General features: G+C 47.4%; 1 protein-coding gene across 1 annotated transcript in view; it reads right to left on the bottom strand.

The window, feature by feature from the left end:
* LOC141478773 (uncharacterized) overlaps nucleotides 1–22,751 on the bottom strand; it is a 108,029-nt gene that overhangs the window by 4,666 nt on the left and 80,612 nt on the right. The window contains exons 73-85 of the mRNA XM_074167760.1: nucleotides 20,919–20,990; nucleotides 20,151–20,186; nucleotides 12,799–12,879; nucleotides 11,558–11,611; nucleotides 11,195–11,248; nucleotides 9,937–9,999; nucleotides 9,432–9,494; nucleotides 7,958–8,074; nucleotides 5,296–5,373; nucleotides 3,545–3,598; nucleotides 2,103–2,151; nucleotides 712–750; nucleotides 340–513 (exon numbers count right to left, since the gene is read on the bottom strand). Of these exons, the coding sequence (XP_074023861.1) occupies nucleotides 340–513; nucleotides 712–750; nucleotides 2,103–2,151; nucleotides 3,545–3,598; nucleotides 5,296–5,373; nucleotides 7,958–8,074; nucleotides 9,432–9,494; nucleotides 9,937–9,999; nucleotides 11,195–11,248; nucleotides 11,558–11,611; nucleotides 12,799–12,879; nucleotides 20,151–20,186; nucleotides 20,919–20,990 (934 nt within the window). The remainder of the gene's footprint in view (nucleotides 1–339; nucleotides 514–711; nucleotides 751–2,102; nucleotides 2,152–3,544; nucleotides 3,599–5,295; nucleotides 5,374–7,957; nucleotides 8,075–9,431; nucleotides 9,495–9,936; nucleotides 10,000–11,194; nucleotides 11,249–11,557; nucleotides 11,612–12,798; nucleotides 12,880–20,150; nucleotides 20,187–20,918; nucleotides 20,991–22,751) is intronic.

Genomic DNA, 22,751 nt, shown 5'->3' with positions numbered 1-22,751 from the left:
GGGACCAAAGTCAGCCTGAAAACAGCTGTCTCCTTCCAGACTTTCAAAATACATCCGTTTGCAGGTGGTGATCATCATCGGGGCCACACGTATTTGGCTTTTTCCTCTGCTGCCAACCCTTCTAGGAACATCAGCTCACCTCGTCTCCAGGCCACAGACCAGCCCTTTTGGGCACAGGGGATCTCAGCATGGGAGCCCTCATTGGAAATCCCACTGCTGCCTCCTTTCTGCCCAGTCCCAGGGAAGAGGATTTAGCACTGGGTTCACGGGGTGCTCCAGAAGACACCATCTGACATGGTTGGAAAGATGGAAAGCATGCAGCCATGCAGCTGCACTTACCTGCAATAAGTGAAGGTGGCTCCATGACAGGCTTCACCAACGTCATCAACGTGGTCATCCTCTGGGTTTTGTTCAGCATTTCTTCCTGGCTTTCACCATCCCTTCTGGTATGTTCCCAAAGCTGGAACTTTTGGAACCCTTGGAGCTGCCTGTTGATTTCAGTTGCCTCCAGACCTGCAGATTTAATTGCTGGGTCAGCGATGATGAAATCTGGTGGCCCAGTTTGAAAGCCACCATGCTTTGAAAAACAGTTGTAGCTCAAGAAAATTACTGTCACTGTGCAACACAATGTGGGAGACAAGTCACAACACGATGTTTCGTTGGCCAAAGCCTACAGACCACTGAGGTACCCAGTCATATTAGCAGCCTTACCCCTTTCCATGAGTGTCCTTCCCAACTCACCTCCACAATCTGCAAATGTAAGACAGACAGGGCATAGTTTGTTTGCTACTTCTTTTTTTCCCCATGTAAATAAGATTTTTCAACAAAATCATTATTTTTACAGGCAGTACATGCTTTCATGGAATATTTTTCATCCTTTTCCACCCCGCTTCAAAGCATTTAAATGCCCCCTAACATCTCCAGGCAGAAATGAGTGCAACTCCAGCTTAATGGCTGAAGCATCTCGGGAAGTGGTGGTGAACCCAAACACTCCTTGGCCATAGAATCATAGAACGGTTTGAATTGGAAGGGACCTTAAAGATCATCTAGTGCCACCCTCCTGCCATGGGCAGGGTCACCTCCCACTAGACAAGGTTGCTCAAAGCCCCATCCAGCCTGGCCTTGAACACCTCCAGGGATGGGACAGCCACAGCTTCTCTGGGCAACCTGGGCCAGGCTCTCACCACCCTCACAGCAAAGAAGTTCTTCCCCACATCTCAGCTCAATCTCCCCTCTTTCAGTGTAAAACCATTACCTCTCATCCTATCACTTCACTCCCTGACCAAGAGTCCCTCCCCATCTTTCCTGGAGCCCCTTTAGGGACTGGAAGGGGCTCCAAGGTCTGCCCGGAGCCTTCTCTTCTCCAGGCTGAACCCCCCCAACTCTCTCAGCCTGTTCTCACAGCAGAGGGGCTCCAGCCCTCTAATCATCTTCATGGCCTCCTCTGGCCGTGCTCCAACAGCTCCATGTCCTTCCTGTGCTGACCCCAGGGAGCGGGGCAGGAGCGTGGCATCTCTGTGCTGGTCCTCAGGTATCTGGACCTCTGCAGGGCAAGGAAAGCAAAACCCCAAAAGCCTGACACCCTCGTGATATTGGGATTCTGGGGTAAAACCATCCCCAAACGCAGTGGGTTTTGTTACTGGTGTGGCGCTGGTTGGGAGTTATTCACCACCACAGAGCAGAAGTCCGTGTGTCAAGAAGTGCCATGAAGTAGACAGGAATTAAAAGGTTGTTATTAGGCAAAACGTAGCTCCAGACTTCCCTCCCTGTGACCCAGTGCCTTTCGTCAATCAGTGGGGAAATGGAGATGACCAGGGAGGAAAGCTTTGCTGACAAAACCACGGGGAAGAAATGGGAAGAGAGAGGGTTTAAAGGGAAAAAATTAAGAGTTTGAGTAGGAGGTCAGGACTACGGCAGAGACCTCGTGGCCCAGAAGCCCGCTCTCATCTCTGAGCATGGAGAGGGGACGCGTCTCCGCTTGCTGCTAATGGGGTGATATTTGCTCTGCCGAGCCAGCATGTGCTGGCACTCAAATTGCTCTAATTTAGTCACTGGCAGGTGTCAGAGCGGTGGCCCCAAGCGCATCTCGCCGGCTGACTTACCACATCTGCCTCTCATTTCGCTCCTGACCACCTCCTTCACCTCTTCCTCCTGTGCCATAGGGGGAAAGCAGAGGTTAGTGGTGATTTTCCACCCTGGCACCATCACCCTCCGCTATGTGCCCCACATCAGGCTCTACTCATCCCACTGGAGGTGGCTTTTGGGAACACAAGTGAAACCATCTCAGCTTGGGTACGGTCAAGATCAAAGATGTATGTTTGGTGTCACAGGGACCTTGGTTCAAGTTTTGTGGCTCATCGGGGAAATGATTCCCTTTGCAAATTCATGGACATCCTGTATCTGGCTCCTCTTGCCCTAAGGAGCTGAGACCCCCGAGCTCAACGTGAGGACCATGGCACACCTCAAGTCTGGGGTGGCTTTCCAGGGAGTCTCCATAACCTTTTGGCACTGTCCCTGAAGCCATGGTCTTGCAGATGTCCCTCACCTCTGAGAAGCTTCATCAAGCCACCTGCACCCATGTAAAGGGGCTGCTCAAATCATACTGCAGGGTTGACACATAGAGATGGGCTGTAGCACTAGATCTTGACGAGATGTAGCTGCACCACATTTTGTTCTTCTCCTCTGTCTTTTTACGAGCTAATGATGTTCCCCACCAAGAGAGACATCTGGTCTTACGGATTTTGAGTGTATCCCTGACCCTCGGGACAGCCAACTGTGTTTCAGTTGAGCATCTTCTGTGTGTGACAGTTGGTATCCTACTGCACTTCACGTGGTCACTACCTCTTATCCCTTGTAGGGATGACAAATTTTGGGGCAATTACTATGCAAGGAGGTGGGATCTTCAGCGGCCCACACATAGGGCACCCTTGCCCATAACACCCATGCTAAAACTCATCCTGCCTGTCCTCCACACATTGGAAAGGTGGAAGTACCCTGTCCTATCAGTCAAGTGACACAAAACGCATTTGCTCAGCCAACAGGATGGAGACCCTAACGTTAGGGGAGCTGCAACAGGAATTTTTTCTCTGACCCATGTGGGTCAACCACTCCTTCTTCAGGATTTACAAACCCAGAGCAGCAGCTTTTGCACTAATGCCAGCTCCCTAATCACTTTGAAAATGGGGTGCATTGCTCTCTCCTGCTCTTTCTTTGTATTTGATCAACCCTGTGGCATTGGCACTGATCCTATCTGCCAAGCATGAGCTTGAAGCACCCCGGGGACGATGGCAGATGGAAAATGTACCTTGGGCTCCGGATCTTTTTTTTTGGGCTTGGCATCATATAGCCCAGCACCTCTCCCACTCCAGCCTGTGCATGTTTGATGTCTCTGGGTAATAGCCAACACTCTCATTTCCCGGATATTCACTGAATGAATCTGTTTCTCAGCATTTCCCTCCTCTTCTACACCTCTTAGGAGTAGTTTGCCCTATTTTCTCTATTCAGGCCTGTGTAATAGGATGTGATCTTGGCCTAAAGTACTCACAGAAAGACCAGGATCTCCCTTTTCTCCTTTCTGTCCAGCTGGACCATTTTCACCCTGTTAAAAACACTTAAGTCATTACAAAAGCTCAGTAGATTGGCCATTAAATGCTCCAAGAATAAGTTGCACCTTAGAGAGGAAAGGATGCACTAGGAAGGGAGATGGGGAAAAAGGCTCACATGTTTTCCCGTAAATTCTAGGGATATCTGTGAGTAGCTCACTGAGCAGGAAGGAACGGACTCATCCACACGCAGGGAAGCAAGAACAAAAATGTGTATCAGAGAGCTGGGTGCAAGTTCCCAAATTTTTGGGGGAAACACTGCTCTATCCAAACAATAGCCTACAGTTTAAATTGGTTTTCTTTGCAATTTGTAAGGGACCACAAAAGCTGAGATGGAGGCGTGAAAGGGATCTGGCCTCCAGAGAACCTCTGGGAACCAGACACACCAGAAGATTTTGCAACTGGGATCGCAATCCCAGTGCCGAAAAGGCGAAACACAGGGAGATGCTGAGGTTTGCCAACAGGGCTTTCTGCCTCCTGGGAGAAAATACCTTGAAAAGTTTTCCGACCAAAACTGGTGAAAACTGGATTTGTTGATTAAAAATACTTAAAAATATTAAAGGAAAAGGAGCACAGGAAGAATGACCTGAATTAAAACTGCGATGGTGATTTTTCTCAATCCATGCTCACTTACAGGGGCTGGAGCGCAAGGGACAAATTGCATTACCCAGCACTGACACGTGGAGCTAATGCAATGCCACCTCCTGATACAAAAAGCCCATGAGTCAGTGCTGGCAGGACCTGCAGCATGTAAGGATCAATCCAGAACATGGGTTGCAGGTTGGGATCTTGAGATTAAGCTCTTATTTGTATACTCTGATGTGCATTAAAAGGCCGAGCGTTACCCCTCTGTACTGAAGCACTGCACTGAGTACTGTTTTTACTCCTGGTCTGCTATGCCAAGCACAGCTGAGGATGTGCAGGCCCAAAATATCATGTTTTCTCCAAGAAGTCTTATATAAATCAACTGGCAGCCTACAGGGCTCACCACAATTGTCCCAGTGGGAGAGACCTTCAGGCAGAAGCATAGGCAGCGTTGCTCATGTCCAATGCCTGGCACCTGGGGGTAAAATTCTCCCTGTGCTTTTGCTGTTGCAAAATTTGGAGAGCCAAGAAATGCAACCTATAAGAGCCAGGGTTCATCCAGCCCCAGTGCAGAGCTCTGCACTGCTGCAGGGCAGTGAGGAACCCCACTGGGAGTCGAGGCTGGTTCATCCCAGGAACTGCTGGAGAGGGTACAGCAAAGGGCTATGAAGATGATGAAGGGACTAAAACATCTCTCTGATGAGGAAAGGTTGAGGGACTTGGGGCTTTTTAGTCTGGAGAAGAGAAGACTGAGGGGGGATCTGATCAATGCCTATAAATACTTAAAGGGTGGATGTCAGGAGGATGGGGCCAGTCTTTTTTCAGTGGTGCCCAGGGACAGGACAAGAAGTAACGGGCGCACACTTGAACACAGGAAGTTCCATCTAACCATGAGATGGAACTTCTTTACTGTGAGGGTGGCAGAGCACTGGAACAGGCTGCCCAGAGACGTGATGGAGTCTCTGGAGACATTCAAAAGCCACCTGGACACATTCCTGCGCAACCTGCTCTGGGGGGACCTACTTTGGCAGGGGGGGTTGGACTAGATGATCTCCAGAGGTCCCTTCCAACCCCTGTGATACTGTGATTCTGTGATCCCCATACTGACCATTTCTCCTTTTCTTCCATCTGTGCCTGGGGGTCCCCTGAGGCAGAACTGTGGCCTCCCTCTTTTCCCTCGTGGACCCTAGAGAGGAAGAGTAGAGCTCAGACAGCAGTGCCCAAGTACCCTCCAGAGATATCCCATACCACCAGCTGGGGTTTTCCCACTAAAACCCAACCTGGGCATCAGCAGGACAAGATATTCAGAGCTCTCTGGATTTCAGATGCTCCACAGACAGATCAGACGTGACGGGTCAGAGCCCTGGGCTTTGCCCTCTTTGCCCTGGGCAATCACGAGGATTTTCCTATGGTCCCTCCCTGCAGAAAGGATGGATGTTGCGGGGGTAGAAGGCCGTTTCTCTCCCTGACACTCTGTCTGTCCTGGCACTAATTTAAGAAATGGAGTCTCAGCAGGGGGAGAAGGGCTTGCAGATGGAGATAATAACCTCCCACGTTAGAAATGAGGGTAGCCTTGCTGCTGCGGTTCAGACCCAGGGACTTTCTCTTTTAATTTAGGGAAAAGACAAGCAGCAGTGTGGGTGTAGAAAGTGGCACCCCACAGTCTCTCTTTAATCAGCATCCAAACAAAAGTCATTCATTATCTCATACATGGCTTTCTAAGTATGCAATGCTTGTAACGGCTAATATAAAAACTTTCAGCCTCTTTAAACATACATGAGGGGGCCTTGTACTTTCAGCTCCTTCCTCTGTTCTGTGATTCTTTTGATATATTTTTCATTGCAAGGCACAGCCTGGGGAGCAAGGGAAAGAAGAATAATGTTGCTGCTGTGGTCTGAAGCTGGATCTAGCCCATTATTTTATTGTTCTGGAAGAGTCTTTCTACACCTGCACCCCTTTAGGGAAAGGTTTGGGGCAGTCCTTCCTATAATCACCCTGTCAGTGGTGAAGAACTGGGTGGGATTCAGCTGCAATTGTAGGCTCCTGAACAACGCAGGAGGTCCAGAGCATCCTCTGTGCCCTTGCACTGTGGACCAGGTCTAGGTCAAGCTTTTATTTGATGACATGTCAGAACACAATACAGACGTTCCATCTGACCATCAGTGCAATGGACCTTGCTGCACCACCTGCATTTTCCTTTCCTTAATGACATCTTCTCTAAGACACTCAGTGTTGGGTATTTTTTGTCTTGCAGCTCCAAAGAACAAGGTACAGACTTTCCCAACGTATGATACTCTTCCTCTATATGGGGGAAAACCAGGTAGAAAATCATTAAAACATACATAGACACCTTTATACCATCCAAGTCAGAAGTCCTGCAAGGGGCTTTAGAACAGGGAGATCTCTGAGACCCAGGAGAGCTATCTAATGAGGTCCAGACTCATTCTGACTTCCATACAAAATCGGGTCTGAATTGGCCCAACTTCTATCCTCAAAAGCCAAAGCAATTTTCACCAGTGTGTCTTTATCAGCACAGTCCCGAACTGTCAGATGCAGCTACACATCAGCTAAATTCTCCATGATATTGAACGTGCTTCTCACTTGGTGAAAGATAATCATTGGTGATTGGAGTTTGGATTATTTGGCTTTAATTCAGCAGATTACAGAAGAAAATCCTGCCAGACTCTCTACCTCCTTTCCTTGTTTTCAAAGCAGCAGCACAATTTAATTCCCATTTAGCAGAAAACTCAAGTATTTTACAAGCCATACGTGTGGATGTGTGTACACGCAGACTTTACATACATATATACCCACACACAGGCAGATGAAATCCTTACACATAGTGGTATAAGGACACATCACTCAAGGGTGAAACATGGCACACCAGATGTTTGCAAGACTCACGGGCTGTCAGGAGTTAAAACAGGGCTATCCCTGAGACAGCTGTGGGAAACAGTTGGTCTTCCAGGTAGTCACCCAGCTTTAGCTTTTCTTTTGTTCCTGGTTCTTTCATGTTAATTTATGTATTCTGTTGTCCAAGCCCAAAACTCAGCCAGTCCCACCAACACAACTGAGAAGGGTATTTTAATTTCGTTTTCTTTCAATTGAAAAGTTCTTCATTACTTAATGGATGCTGTCTAAGGGCGGGTGATTAACATTAATCTCTAGTATCTGTCCCTCCGCATTGTGTTGGCAGCAGCAAGACACTCTTCATTACCATAGAATCTGGGGGCAGCCTGTTCCTGCTCATAAACAGTATTAGCATGTCTCATTTTCAAGCCTTTTTGTTAGATTTCAAAAGGTGCCCAGCATGTCTTGCATGCAAAGACACTTATTAAGTATGGCCCACAAATGGGGTCTGAAAGCCACCAGCTCCTTCCGAAACCTTGGCATCCTGCTCCCTAGATAATTAGCAACAGGAGGGGTGCACTTGATGCCCTGATAAATTGAAATTATCAGCCTTCCTTTCTTCACTGAGAAGTGACATCTTACGCTGCAGATAGGAAAAGAAGAGAGAAAAGGGAAAAAAAATATCTCCGGTGATAAATGCACCAAGAGATGAAATAAGTTGACCAAGATCCCATAGAAAGACAGCAGACTTTGCAGCCATCTCAAGGTGGGACACCTCAGATGCCAGCTTGTAAGAGGTGGGGAGATGTATGTGCAAGTGGTGACATACGGCAACACATCTAGGGTGCTATGTCACATGAGGATGTGAGATGCAGATCTCAGTAGGGTTTAGGGCATGCTGTGGAGCACTTGCTACTCACCTGGGGCCCTGGTTCACCCTGTGGCCCTTGAGGTCCATCTGGTCCAGCGACTCCAGTCTTCCCAGGCCATCCCATTTGTCCTTTGAAGCCTCCCAAGCCAGGAACTCCTTTGGCTCCCTGAGAATCACCAACAGAGAGCAGTTCAGAGCTTTTATCAAGCACAGGTTGGTTTAGAGGTGGGCCAGTCAAACATTATTCAGATACTTTCATTGCATTGGCAATAAGGGGACAATCTATACATTCTATTTTGTCTGCTGTTGGGCTATCAACAGAGCATCAGTAGGATAGCAGAGATCGCTTTAGCTTTGCTCTCCACCTTTACTTGTCCAGAAGGCACCTCATCACTTGGTGACATGGACACCCTCCTCTCTGGGATGACGCCCAATAATTTCTAATGCCCAACTATCCTTGAATATTTAAGCAGAGTCCTTTAGTCTGCAACCCTGGAAAAAATAATGACTCCTACTTATCTGCACTGTTGAGCTTTCTCCTGGAGCTGCTGTGAACAGAAAAGGCTCCCGTGAAACACAGCAGAAGGAAAGACCTCCATTCAGCCCAACACCCAACCTTCAGCAGTGGCTGAAAGCAGATGTTTGTGGGTGAGGAGAAGAACAAGAGAGGAAGGGATGATATTTCCCCAGAAATAATCTCCCAGCCTCCAACAATTCACAGCTCAGAGACTAAGTGAGTCTGGGGTGTTGCTTGACAAGAGGACTCTTTAGTGTTTGACACAGATGACCACCAGGGGATGAGGACCAAAAAAGCTGTTATCAATAAAAGCAACAAATTCTTTAAGATCCCAGAGCTGGGGACTAGATGGTGGAACTGAATGTTAGAAGGGCTGGAGGGGCTGTAAAATGCTAAAAGACTTAATGGAGGCTGCCAGGATTATTGTGGGGTTTTCTTTTTTACTGTTTTAACTGAAACCCCATTTTTTATCCCCATGGGAAGGTGCAAATTTCAGACTTTTTCTTTTAGAGAAGAAAATGGAAATTAGGCAATGCAGAGAGGAAAAATCAGTGGGGAGTGATCAAAGCGGGGTCTCCTCAGGGAGCTGAGAGCAGAGTCCAGGAGCAGGTCACTTTGGAGACCTTTCCCACTCCCATGGCCAATGTGCCCAGGAGGCAGCAGCATTACCTGCTGTTTCTGCCCCACAGCACCCCAGGCACCCTCTACCTTGGGCACAGTGGTGTTGAATAAACTCTTACAATTAAGGGTTTGGATGGCTTTTCCTCATACTGATCAGGCACCCTCCTGGGGTTTTGCACATCAGCAGAGGGTGAATTTAAGGAGACCTCTGTCTCCTGCCCTTTCCAATTGCAGTCCCAGCCTTAATGCTCCAGACAGTTGACATTTGCCCATTGGAAAGGGTACCTATGATGTAGAAAGTGTATAATTTTGTTAACTTGACCTGATGGATGTGGGATTTATTCCTTTATAAATGGCAGCTCGATGCAGTCTGGTGAGTACTAACCTTTTCTCCTTTCTCCCCAGGAATCCCGGACGCACCATCGTCCCCTGATGCTCCTTTTTCACCCTGGAAGGAGCCAAGATAAAATCAGGGACTTGGCAAGGTTGCAATTTTCTGGAAGAACTTGCTCTTCTTCAGATTACAGTATTATTTACTGAGTGGGACCCAGCAGGGTCTCTCAGCTCACACATTGCGGGTACTCAAGGAGACTGAAAGAAATTTCATTAAAAAGCCCCATTACTTGACACATCCCATAGTGCCTGTGGAGCATCAGGGCTGGGGTGAATGAACCCAGTTGGGTCTTTCAGAGGCAAGTGAAGAGGTTCCCCACACCCAGATGTCCAAGCATCTTCACCCAGGTCTATGCTGGCTTATAGGAACAGATTCAGAACAACCCCATTTCTGCCCTTTGAAAGAAAGACTCACATTGCAGAGGTGGATGTGCAGCATCTGCAAAGCTTTTAGGAAACCTCCTACTTGTAGGCAGACACATAATTTAGATAATCACCTTTGGTCCATGTGGTCCATCCGATCCCGGGATTCCTGGTTTTCCAGGACTGCCAATTTCTCCCTGTGGATGGAAAAAGCAGTGGGTGGGCTCTAAGTGCACACAGCCCCTAAAATATTGGGAAAAGTGGCTCCGAAATGGCAAGTTAAGTGGTGCTTGAGGGGGAACATGACGCTCTTGGTAACAAAAAGCCTAAATATAGGCAAAGTCCTACTTCAGACCAATATAAATTTTAGACTGCCCTGATTCCAATCCCACCTACATGAAAGCAGGTGGGAAAATCACTGAACAGTACTTCATTTACCCAATAGGCCAAGGCTGATGAAGGGAAATATTAATAACAACAACAATAACAATAACAACATTGGCTAAGCTACCAACAGCTCCCTTACTTCTTATCAAGCTTTTCAAAACCCTTCATAAAAAGACCATTAAGGGCTATTACCCCTGTTTATGGAGGGTCCAGAGAAGAGCAACAAGGCTGGTGAGGGGTCTGGAGCACAAGTCTTGTGAGGAGCGGCTGAGGGAACTAGGGTTATTCAGCCTGGAGAAAAGGAGGCTGAGGGGAGACCTTCTCGCTCTCTACAACTCCCTGAAAGGAGGGTGTAGAGAGGTGGGGGTCGGTCTCTTCTCCCAAGTCACGGGTGACAAGACTAGAGGAAACAGCCTCAAGTTGCGCCAGGGGAGGTTCAGGCTGCATATTAGGAAAATTTTTTCACTGAAAGGGTTATCAGACATTGGAATGGGCTGCCCAGGGAGGTGGTTGAGGCACCATCCCTGGAAGTGTTCAAAAGACAGGTTGACGTGGTGCTGGGAGACATGGTTTAGTGATGGTGTTGCATTTTGTTGTTTTATGGGTGTTTATTTTTGTCAGTTAGGTTGATGGTTGGCCAAGATGATCTTGAAGGTCCCTTCCAACCTAGAAGATTCTGTGATTCTGTGACCCATGTGCCCAGCAGTAATTGTGAATTGAGTCCAGGCAGTTGCTAAGCCACAGACCAGAAGGGGATTTGGGCTGGGTCTGGGTTTTTTAACCCCAGATAATAAAAAAATTCTCTGCAAGCCTTAAAACCTCCCCATCCATGGCTCCCTGTGTGGCCAAGTCCCCCTGTACTGCAGGCTGCAGCCCCATGCCACCAAGAAGGACTTCTCCTGCCAGATTTAGCGTGGCTTCTTCATGCATTGTCCTGGGGTTGAGTGGGAAACACTGCTGGAAATGGGGCAGGTAGAGCAGGACAGAAAGTCAGGCTTCGCTCACCTTCATGCCTTCAGCTCCAGGAGCACCAATGCGTCCTGGAAGCCCTCGTAAGCCCTGAGGAGAAAGCAGATCACAGGTGGTGATGTTAAACCAAGGTGAGGGCAGGAGGGAGGAACTCTGTGTGCACAGAGCTAACCCTGATGTGGTGCTGCAAGCTCTTCCCTTGCTCAGAGAAACCTTCTCCACACCCTCACTCCAGCCTGGAGCTCTCTTTCTTGCTCATTCCAAACTTTATTTCACAGAATCATGCAGAGGTTGATGTTGGAAGGGGTTGAGGTAGGGCCACCTAAAGCTGGTTGACCAGGACCATGTCCAGGCAGCTTTCGAATATCTACAAGGATGGAGATTTGACCTATCTCCTACCTTTGTTCCTTTCTGTCCAATGTCACCAGTGGTCCCAGGATCACCTTTCTCTCCCTACATATAAAACAATACAAACATATCATGCATAGCCTGAAAGGTAAAGAATAGCATCACCTCGTGTTTATATTGTGCTTTTAACCACCAGGTACTCCTTGAAAATTTGCAGATCATGGTCACCTACTGCCATCTCTGGGGTGGGACAGGGAATGACCTTGTAGAAGATGGATGACTGTGACACAGGGTTTGTAGCTTATGCTAGGCAATGTTTGGAAAATGACCCTTGAGGACCTGTGTGTCGGACTCAATGTTACCGAGGTTTGGGAGCTAATGGAGTGGCAAAAATCTCGAGGACCTGCACCGTGGAGATGTTAGACAGTCTCCCTCAGCTCTTGCGTTGGTCACTGCCCTTGCAAATTGAGTCTGTCATTCAAAGTTTGGGTCGTTCAGGCACTACCTGAAAGATCTAGAGGATGTTCCTTAGTTTCAGTGAGATCTTCCTTTCCTGCTCCCTCCCAAAATTTTCTAGTGTTTTCTTTTGGTTTTTTTTTCTCTCATGGGAAAACAAAAGAGAAAAATCACCACCAGATTTCAGCTGGTTTCCAGAAAGTAAAGTGAAGACATGTTCCCACTGAGCATCACTTTGGAGATGTGTTTTCAGTAATAAGGGACTGAAGTCCCATCCATGTGCAGGAACTTATCTGGGGGCAAGGAAGGCATCCTGTCATGACAGAGAACCAGCTTGTCTCAGGAAAATGAGATCCATAAGAACTTTGTTCCCTGCTCTCTCCATCAGGCAGTTTCAGCATCAAGCAGAACTGGACTTGGTACATGAAGGAACTTGAAATTTGGGCTTTAGTAAGTAACCAAAAACCAAACTTACTTTTGGTAAGGAACCAAACCTTTCCTTTGGTAAGTAACCAAACCTTTCCTTTGGTAAGGAAAAGTTGTGCTGAAAAACATGGGAAAATTTAGAAGTCTATGGCTAGAGACATGGACAGATTCTCTGCTGGCATTCAGAGAATGGCTTCTCCTAAAAATCAGGCCAGGACATGCATTAGAGATTTCTCCAGGAGGTTTAGAATGCAATTTCTTCTCCTTTTTGGAAAGTCTCATCCTGAGCAAGAACCTGACTCCAGTAATGAGGCATGTAGGGTGTGGAAGGAGAAATGAACTCAGGGTTGAGAAAGGCACAGAGCCTCTTTCTACCTACCAAATGAACCAGGTCCTTTCCTGCTACTCACCGGCTTCCCCTTCTGCCCCTGAAGACCTCTGTCGCCTTTGGCTCCCTTGTTTCCGTTCTTCCCATTAAGACCTGCCACACCCTGCCAGAAAGAGGAGAAAAAGTGGTTCAGTGGTTGCCAGTGAGAGGACGAGGGGCAACAGGCACAAGCTGGAACATAGGAGGTTCCACTCAAATATGAGAAGAAACTTCTTTACAGTGAGGGTGGCAGAGCCCTGGAACAGGCTGCCCAGGGAGGGTGTGGAGTCCCCTTCTTTGGAGATTTTCAAGACCCGCCTGGATGCCGTCCTGAGTAACATGCTCTGACATGCTCTGGGCAATCCTGCTTCAGCAGGGGAGTTGGACTAGATGATCTTTATGGTCCCTTCCAACTCTAAAAATTCAGTGAAATTCAGTGAAATTCAGTGAAAAAGTAATTTCTGCATCAGCTCTTGCAGGGAAGGTGGGTGAGGAGAGTCATCAGGATGGAAACTCAATAATAAGAGCCTGGGTTGTATGTTCCTGCAGTCCAAGGTCAGAAGCTATCCTAGTACTAGCACCAAGACCCGAGGCTGTGATTTAGCACCCATTCCTCATAGGCTTGTAAGCCACTGGTGAATGCAACCTGTAAGTTGATTTATTTATAATTACAGCTTGGGAAACAGAGGCACGCAGCAGCTAAAGAGTAGTCTTGGGCCAAGAAATTTACATGGTGACACCTGTGGTTGAAAACAGGAGCAAGGGCATTAAGCAGGCAGCATCACACAGAGTGACTTAGAGGGACAACAGTCCTAGGCACTGGGTCTGCAGCTTCAGATCCAGTTGAGGAAAGCAGCGCTGGATGGTGAAATTTGGTTTGGTGAATGAGCGGATCCAGGCATGGGATTGCTCCCAGCAGCGATTCAGAGGAGATCTCCCATCTGGGGAGTTGAGAGCCAAAATAGAGATCCTCATCCAGTCCAGACAGAGGTGTTCCTCCAAGAAGACACCTTTTTGCCAGACTTTGGAGGTTCTCGGCTTGTGGAGCCACTTTGCAGCTCAGTTCAATGTGGGACATTGGAGCCACCTCCACCATCGGGGCCTCTTTGCATGGTATTTCCCACTGTTTCGGTAGCAAACTAAAAGCTATTGGAAATGCCCTTTTTTTTTTTTTTTTCTTTTTTTCAAGACCACCACAGTCTACTCATCCATTCTGGCCAATTTCGATGGCAGTTTTCAGAACCTGGATGTGAAATGAAATTGGATTTATCCCCGCTTGAGCCACTGATTGCACGGGGCTCAGCTCACTCAGGGGAGAATGAATTGACTGTTTAAGCAGATCAGGAGATGAACAAGTGGCATTCCCTACTCGGAATTAATTTGCAGGATGTTGTTGAAAGGAAACACATTTATTAAAAAGAAACACGAAAAAAACCACAAACCCAGCCACCAGATTTGTATGCCAAGCAGACACAGAATCACAGAATCACAGAATCTTAGTGGTTGGAAGGGACCTTTGAGATCATCGAGTCACACATCACCTTTCCAATTCCTCCTCCTCTCAGTGATGAACAGACACTTCAAACACGATGGCAGCGACAAACAAACATTCCAGAGACACACGGGCAGGAGAGTGCTGTCTCTGATGGTGGGGTCAGGCTGCGAGGACAGACCCATTACCCAGATATAAAAATTCAGCTCCTCCTCTGGGGAATGCGTTGCTGCTTCAAACCCCTCCCCAATCCTCAGCAGATTTTACATTTCAGAGTAAGAGGAGTATTTGGGAGCCAACGAGATGCTCCTCCACGGCTCTTGCCGGTCATGTCTGGATCAGGCAAAGTCCGTGTTCCTCAAGCTCTGCATACACCATCAGGCACAAACATCTCACGCAAACCCTTTATTTACTAGTGGCTATTTATTGACACGATCAATATAAAGTTCCATCTGAGGAAGCAAATGGACCATAAAACCCCCAGCTAGCTAGAGTTTCTCTGTTTGCTAGGACAGATTGTCTGCTTGGAGGGCAATAAAGCTTTTGGTTTGGTGGTTAAATCTCACAAGCCCAGGATACCTTCAAGCGCCTGGTGTTTTTGAGATAGCTTTGAACGGGGTACAGATCCATCTGGCCAGGGATTTATATACCTGTATCCAAAGGGATGGGTTAAAAATTATTCCTGAGCACTGCTCAAGAACTTGACACTAGTTAGAGATTTCCGAATTAGCTTAAATATTTCTCTCAGTTGTCCCCCGAGTCTCCTATGTCAAGGAGAGACATTTCCTTGTTTTCCTGTGCTTCCCTACCTGCCCATCTCTTCCCCACCTTCATCTCTTCTCTCTGCCTTAGATCATAAGATGTTTCTTGCCTGCTCTTGACCTGAAAGGAGCCCAAATGGCTTAAGGAAGAGTTAAACTCACAAATTGTGCTGGTGGGTTCAAAGGTAGCTGTGTCTAAGCCTCGATCCAGTAAACACAAGCAAGTTTTTGACCTGGGTCTTATCTCATTGTAGGTGGGCTCCTACTCATCAGGGGCTGAAGAAACTTTGTCATATGGACTAGAAGGTATTTAATAAGGCTTGGACATGACAGCAGGTCTGTCCCTGCTTCAGCTAGGGGGAGAGAAGCAGGTCAGCGGGTGGTGCTTTTCAAGGCCATCTGCACCCAGGAGAAGAAAAAGATGAAACAGGAGAAAAAAGAAAAAGAAAAAAAAAGAAAAAAAGAAAGAGAGAAGAAGAGGAAAACATCTGAGCAATAGGCAATGGGAAAAACCCGAATGGAAATTTGTTCCCCCAGATTTACATTCCATGTTCTGCCTGGCAAATAAAGGCTGGGCAATAAAAGCTAGTAAAATGACAGTTTAAAGGCAATTACTGGTGGAGTACTGGAAATGGCTCTTGCTATTTGGTTCTGTTATTAAAGCGTTGCTGGAACAGGCTTCATTTAACTGCAAAGACACCAGGTACCACGAAGGCACGGCAACGCAGAGGCTTAGTCATAAGTCCTGAGCGCTGGCTGTGACGCAAAGATGTCTTTGAGGAGCCAAGGATCTCTGCTCCCAGGCACAAATTCCCACGAAGCCTTGGGCTTGGAGCCAGGGAGGAGCCTGCCTTGTCTCCAGGCTTATGGTTTACGCTCAGATGAAGGAGCTGGGGAATTGGCCAGGTCACCCTGGGAAAGCATGAAACCCATCAGCAGAAACTTTGTCCCCCAATGGGTGCGCCCCAAAAGGATCAATCTGTTTGAAGACAACACATCAAAGGGCTCATGCATTTCCAAACCGTGATGTGGGCTGCAACCTCTGCTAAAAGTTTCCCACCTCCTGGGCTTCAGTGCTCAATATTTGATGGGATGATGCATATTAGGCAGCTGGGAGTCTCAACCTGAGAGTTTCATCTCTGTTTTTATCTCTTCCCAGCTGTGTCTTGTGTCTAGACTGTCCTGGCCACAATTATTTGCTGCAGTTCTGAGCATCCTCCCCCCAAAATCCCAAATTCTTGGATTTCTGGACCAGTGCGAGCTGCCACTGGTCCTCACAGATGTAAAGAGCATTTGTTCTCAGGCACTACATCTCAGAGGTGGGTCAGCCTGCTCCAAAGCCTCCAAGGTATCTGGGCAGAGATTTCCGCCATGGCCAGAAGATCTGATTGACTAACTTTCCTTTGACCAGCCTGGACTCATCAGAAGTGCTCAAGGCACTTCTCTCAGAGCCCTGAGACTCATCTCAGTGCTCAGCAACTCATCAGGGCACCCTCCCAGTGGAAGAACTTCTTAGGAGATGGCTTTTTCCACTCCGAGTGGACAACTCTTGTCAAGCCCAGGACAGAACCCTACACCCCACATTTCCTTTTCTTTGGCTTGAAGTGGCCCACTGCTCTGCAGGCAGGAGAACTGAGATGCCACATGGGTTCACTGAAGTCCCCATGAAACCAATGAAGGCAGGTAGAGCTCTCTTGTTGGGACCCTGAAGAGCTCTTAATAGTTGTCTGCCCCCCAGTGCTATCTATATCGAGAGGTCTTGTGCTTTTAATATGTATGGTAAAGTTAAATTCCTGCTTATAACCATTCTCACACCTAACGTACTCTGGGTTATAGGGCCTTGGTTATCACTTAAGTCTTCAGATCCTGCAGAGTGCTGTCTGGTTTTGACACACTGTGCTGTGTAACGGTGGCAAAAGAGTGTCCTCCAGCCTTCCATTAGCCTTCCTGGACTGGCCATACTTAGCATCTGATTGTCCCAGTGTTCGGCAAAATCCCCTGACTTGCTCTCACTTCTTGCTTTGTCTTCAGGTGTACCGCTTTGCTTTCACACCTTGTGAACTCCACCACTCTAAATCTTAAAAAAATCCTGGATTTCTCCCATCCTTCCTCTCACTCACATGCTGCTGGTTCTGCTCCAATGCAGGCTTTGGCAGATGTGCTCTGGGAAGCACTAAAGAATGCAGCACATCAGAAATGGTTCTGGGAGCAAAAGCAGAAGGTCCAGGGAGCTGGTGGGTCTCCTGCTCTCCAGGCAAATTTAAGCAGGCCACCCAGGGAATAAGCACATGGCTGTGAGGATGACGTTACCACACAGACCCTGGCTTTCTCTGTTATAGGGCAAGGATCCATGAGCTGCTGGTCAACTATAGAGCCCACCTCACAAGAGGAGGTGAAGAACATCTCTGAGCTCCAACTTGTACACTTAGTAAGGAGGACTGCAAACCAGGATGGAGAGGGCCAAGGCACACTGGTAATTATAGACCCTGGAAACCCAAAATAGGGCATAATGGCAAGGGAGGAGTATCCAGAATAGAGCTTTAGGGAGAATAACGTGTTAATCTACTAGTATATTAATGCACAAAGCACGAGAAATAAAGAAGAGGAGCTGGAAGCCTTAACACGTGATCAAGATTGCAACTTAAAAGGCATAACAGAGGCTGCAATATGAATATGAAAGGGTAAATCATGGCAGGAATATCAATGTAAAAGCACGTAGTGCTTTTAGAAAAGAGGAAAAAAGAGGAAGAGGTGTCTTGAATATCAAGAATACACTCATCTGCCTTGAGGTCCAGTTGGAAAGTTAGATCTATTGAAATTCTCCAGGCAATGATTACAAGAAGAAGATATAAATGCTATCACTCGGCTGGGAACTCCCACAGATCCCCAAATCAATAGAGCAAATGGATGAGATTTTTTTACAAGCTGGTTAAATTACTCAGAGTGAATTCAGCAGGACAGAAAGGGGCCAGCACTTTTTTTTTTTGCAGTGAGTTAGTGGCAATTTGTGGCTATGAAAGATGGAATTAGTGGGAGCTGAAGGAAAATGGGAACTGCTAGCCATTGCCTTCGAGACTTTGCATAGGACAGATTTGGTACAGGTGGACTAGACCAAGTAGTGTCTGTCTTCAAGAAAAGGGGAGAAGAGGATGTGGGGAATGACAGATGAGACAGCCTAGCATGGCTCTCCAGAGTAACTTGCAGAAAAAATAATCAAAGTATCTGTGAGCACTTAGAAGATAAAGTGAGACCTAGGCTTGTGGAGAACAAGTCACATCAGGATGTTGTGTCCTAACACAGGTGTCTGAAATAGATGATGTGACTCATGCGCTAAGAGTACCCTGAAGCTGCCAATAAAACAAGTCCGAGCGTGGCTCGCTCAGATGTGGAGAGTGATCGTGGCAGACACCTAACCTGAGGTCAGATGAATTTCATCCAGGATGTCGTACATCACGGCTCTTCCAACAAGGCCCCGGCTCTGATCTGACTTTTGCAATTTTAGAAATTCAATGAAGGGCCAAACCCAAGCTCTATTATCTCAGTCTTGCTCCAAGCACAGCACAGTTACCATTAACCTGCACCAGCAGAATCCCTAAATATTTCGTAAAGAAGGATTACTTAGTTTTCCTCAAATACTGATTGACAAAATACCATTTTCTGGTAGTTAACGCCATTATGTGCCTATCCCTGTGGGTGCCAGTAGAAAACTGCACATCATCCAGCCACGATCGGATGGTTTCTGGCCGGGATGGTGGAGTCCATCCGCTTGCTTCCTTTGCACTCAGCAGCCTCAAAAAATGTCTTTGCTTTACCCCTTCGCTACTACTGGTTGTCACCTGTGGATTCAGGTGTTCACTACAAAGCAATTTCAAAAAATGCACTCGATCCATTGCCTACATGTACTGGGTGATCCCAGATGCTGAGGTCTTACAGCACGTTACAGCCTCATCACTCTGGTAAAGCGCTCAGAAGGTTGTTAACAATTAGGCAGGGGTTGAAACACTTAATTGAATGAGGGCCATTTTCTCAGTGAGCAATTACCAGGCTTGTAAATAGTTACACAGCCGTGACCAGCAATCAGCAGGCAGCGCTGAGCAGCTGTGGAGCCTTCACAGCAACAGATAGTTGCTGAGAATCGCCCTCTCACACACAAAGAGGCTTAATTAGGGAATAGGTTAAGGAAACACCGATATTTCTTACTGCAATAAAACAATTGAACACGCTCGTATTTCCATGATCTGAGAAAAAGTCCCAGCCACCATTTTGTGTTCCCTCTCCTCCTATTTCTTTCTTTCCCAGATGAAAACAAATGAGCAGGGACTTTTTTTTTTCCACTTTGGACAACCTTGGAGACCATTTTTTCACTTGGTGGTTTCTTCACAGAATCAAAGAATGATATGGTGTTAAAAGGGACCTCTGGAGATCATCTAGTCCAGCCCCCCTGCCAAAGCAGGTCCATCTACAGCAGGTTGCACAGGAACGTGTCCAGGTGGGTTTTGAATGTCTCCAGAGAAGGAAATGTCTTGAATGTCTTCCAGATGAAACAGTGAAGTTCAAAGGCATGTAAACACTTTTGCAAACCAAAATGGATTTTTTTCTTTCTTTTTTTTTTTTTTTTTCCCCAGTTGCAATTTTTCAGGAAACAAGGTGAACTCAGAGATTATCCAGGTCCTCCAGCAAAACTGTCTTCCCTCTGGCCAGCAACATGCACCCACTGAGCGCTGAGAAGAGCCACTTGTAGCCCAGTCTCTGAAGGATATATGCATTTCTCATGGGATATACAACCTATAGTCACAATTCTTAAGCCATTTGAACATGAAACATCATCTGTTCATGTCTGGCAAGACCCCCTAATACACTAAAGGCATTAAAAATAATAAATAAATGCATATTTCACATGTTCCTTGATGCAAAAATGCAAGATCCTGTTAAAACATACCCCTGGCTGTGGTCCCCTCTGCCCACAGCTGGTTTTCCAGCAAAGCCTCTTTGAACAAGGGCTTTGTGGAGCAGCAATGGAGCCAGCATTGTCTGCATCCCACCCCGCAACCCACACACATGGCTGTGGGGGAGAGGATCAGCTGAGCAAGCCCAGCTCCGTGCCCAACACTTGCAAAGGCAGAGAAACATGCTCCAACTCACGGCAGAGCCCAGCAAGCCTGGTTCTCCTGGCTCCCCCTGCAAGGAAAGAGGTGACAAATTACCATGGTGAAGAGCTGCACTTCCTCTAGAAAAGGGGGGTGCTGTAGGAGATACCTACAACTGTGGAAGAGGAGACAAGGGGACCTTTGGGGACCCCTCTGCAGCAGTGGCTGGAGGGGACAGGTAGGATACCCCAAACATCTCAGTGGGTCAACTGAATGGAGCCCTACATCTCTGCTAACTATAACTGGAGCTTAGACAGCAGTTCACACCTCATGCCTGAATATTGACATTTCAGCGAGTCATTATTGACCGTTTTAGCCCAGAAAACATGCCAGAGCACCCTGCTGGTTTACAAAATGGGAGAAATCTTTAGGGCTCTCCTGGAAAAGCGCAGCTACTTCTGCCCTCTTGCAGCCCATAACATTTCAATCAGCAATTTTGGAGCGGGAATCATAGAATGGTTTAGGTTGGAAGGGACCTTAAAGATCACCTAGTTCCAACACCCCTGCCATGGGCAGGGACAACTCCCACCAGACCAGGTTGCTCAAAGCCCCCTCCAACCTGGTCTTGAACCCCTCCAGGGATGGGGCATCCACAGCTTCTCTGGGCAACCTGGGCCAGGGTCTCACCACCCTCAGAGTGAATGTAGAATAATATTCTGTAAGAAAACCGTGATGGGCTTTTACATGTTTACATTTTTCTTGCATGGTTTTACACATCAGTTCTTACAGGAGATGCCTTAACGTAGGTGCTCACTGTACTCACCTTCTGTCCCACTGGTCCTCTTGTTCCGAAAAGCCCCATCACTCCCTTGGAGCCAGCTTCGCCTTTGACTCCCTAAAATTTTAAAATCCCTGTCAAATACATTTTGAGTACCTACTGCTCTTAAAGTCACCCTCCTTGAGAGACACCAGTAGAAGAACCCATGGTGATGGAAAAGACCTGACAAAAAGCACCATTTCTATAGCAGACTTCAGCCCCAGGGAGCCCAAAGGTCTGTATAATGGCCAGTGCTAGGGAAGAAAGCCACCAGGTGTGGAATGTCTTGGAAGAAACCTCAGTGAACTATCCTGCAAAAGAGTTGGTACCCAGTGATGGGGATTGAAGAAAAACAAGCAGAAAAGGGTCTCAAAGCCTCTGGATGAGCTGCCTCCTTGCAAACACTGAAGACCCTACTGGACATACTGGTGGTGGAGATACTATTCTGGGGCTTTGTCCAAAGCCACTCAGATATTCAGCCAAGAGGTGTTCTTCTTTAGGAGATGCTTACATATTTTTTTTTATTAGAAAGCAACATGACAGATATCATGTATCTCTGACTTAAAAAAACAGGTACCACCCATCAGAGCATCTCCAGGGGTTTCCTTTATAGTCCCTGGGGACTTAATCTGTGCAATCAGTTGTGGTAAGGACACAATTTGCCTCTTTGCAAGAGAGATGTCCACACTGGATCAGGCAATTCCCACCCTGAACTACACTGATTGTACAGGTCCCCAAGGGGAACAACAGGAGCTAGATGTCGAGCTCAGAAAGGGATGCTGCTGTTGTAGATACTTATATTTATTCAGCAGAGTCCCTGTCCTGGGTCAGACCTCTGGAGCAAAAAGTATTAACATAATATGACAATCACAGAATCACAGAATGATATGGGGTTGGAAGGCACCTCTGGAGATCATCTAGTCCAACCCCCCTGCCAGAGCAGGGTCACCCAGAGCAGGTCCCACAGGAACGTGTCCAGGCAGGTTTTGAATGTCTCCAGAGAAGGAGACTCCACCACCTCTCTGGGAAGCCTGTTCCAGGGCTCTGCCACCCTCACAGGAAAGAAGTTCCTCCTCATGTTTAGATAGAACATCTTATGCTGAAGTTTGTGCTCATTCCCTCTTGTCCTGTCCCTGGGCACCACTGAAAAGAGACTGGCCCCATCCTCCTGACACCCACCCTTTAAGTATTTATAGGCGTTGATGAGATCCCCCCTCAGTCTTCTCTTCTCCAGACTAAAAAGCCCCGAGTCCCTCAGCCTTTCCTTGTAAAAATAGGTATGATTAGTACATGGAGATTTAATCTGTGACTTGGTCTGAGAGTGGGAGAATTATGTGGTTCCTCCCAGTGGAGTGGTAATGGGTTGAGACCCAAGACCTCCACAGGGTGCTTTCTAAGAGCAAAGGCAGACAGAGGAGCAGGCGACTCGCTCTGCCACCACACAGGGGACAGACTTGTGTGACAAACAGGAATAAAGGAGCCAACCAAGCCTTAACAAGAATGTCACAGGAACTGCAGGGTTTGAAGTAACACAGCCAGCTCTTGCAGTGAGAGAGAGATGTGGGACTTTTACAGCGCTGAAGTAATTGAATGGTCACTTTTATGATAGTGACCATAGAATCATAGAATGGTTTGGATTGGAAGGGACCTTAAAAACCATCCAGTTCCAACTGCCCTGCCATGGGCAGGCACACCTCCCACTAGACCAGGTTGCTCAAAGCCCCATCCAGCCTGGCCTTGAACCCTTCCAGGGATGGGGCATCCACAACTTCTCTGGGCAGCCTGGGCCAGTGTCTCACCACCCTCAGAGTAAAGAATTTCTTGCTGACATCTAATCTA

The sequence above is a fragment of the Numenius arquata genome, chromosome 2, assembly GCF_964106895.1.
Source record: "Numenius arquata chromosome 2, bNumArq3.hap1.1, whole genome shotgun sequence".
NCBI lineage: Eukaryota > Metazoa > Chordata > Aves > Charadriiformes > Scolopacidae > Numenius > Numenius arquata.
This window is presented reverse-complemented; position numbering and strand designations above follow the sequence as displayed.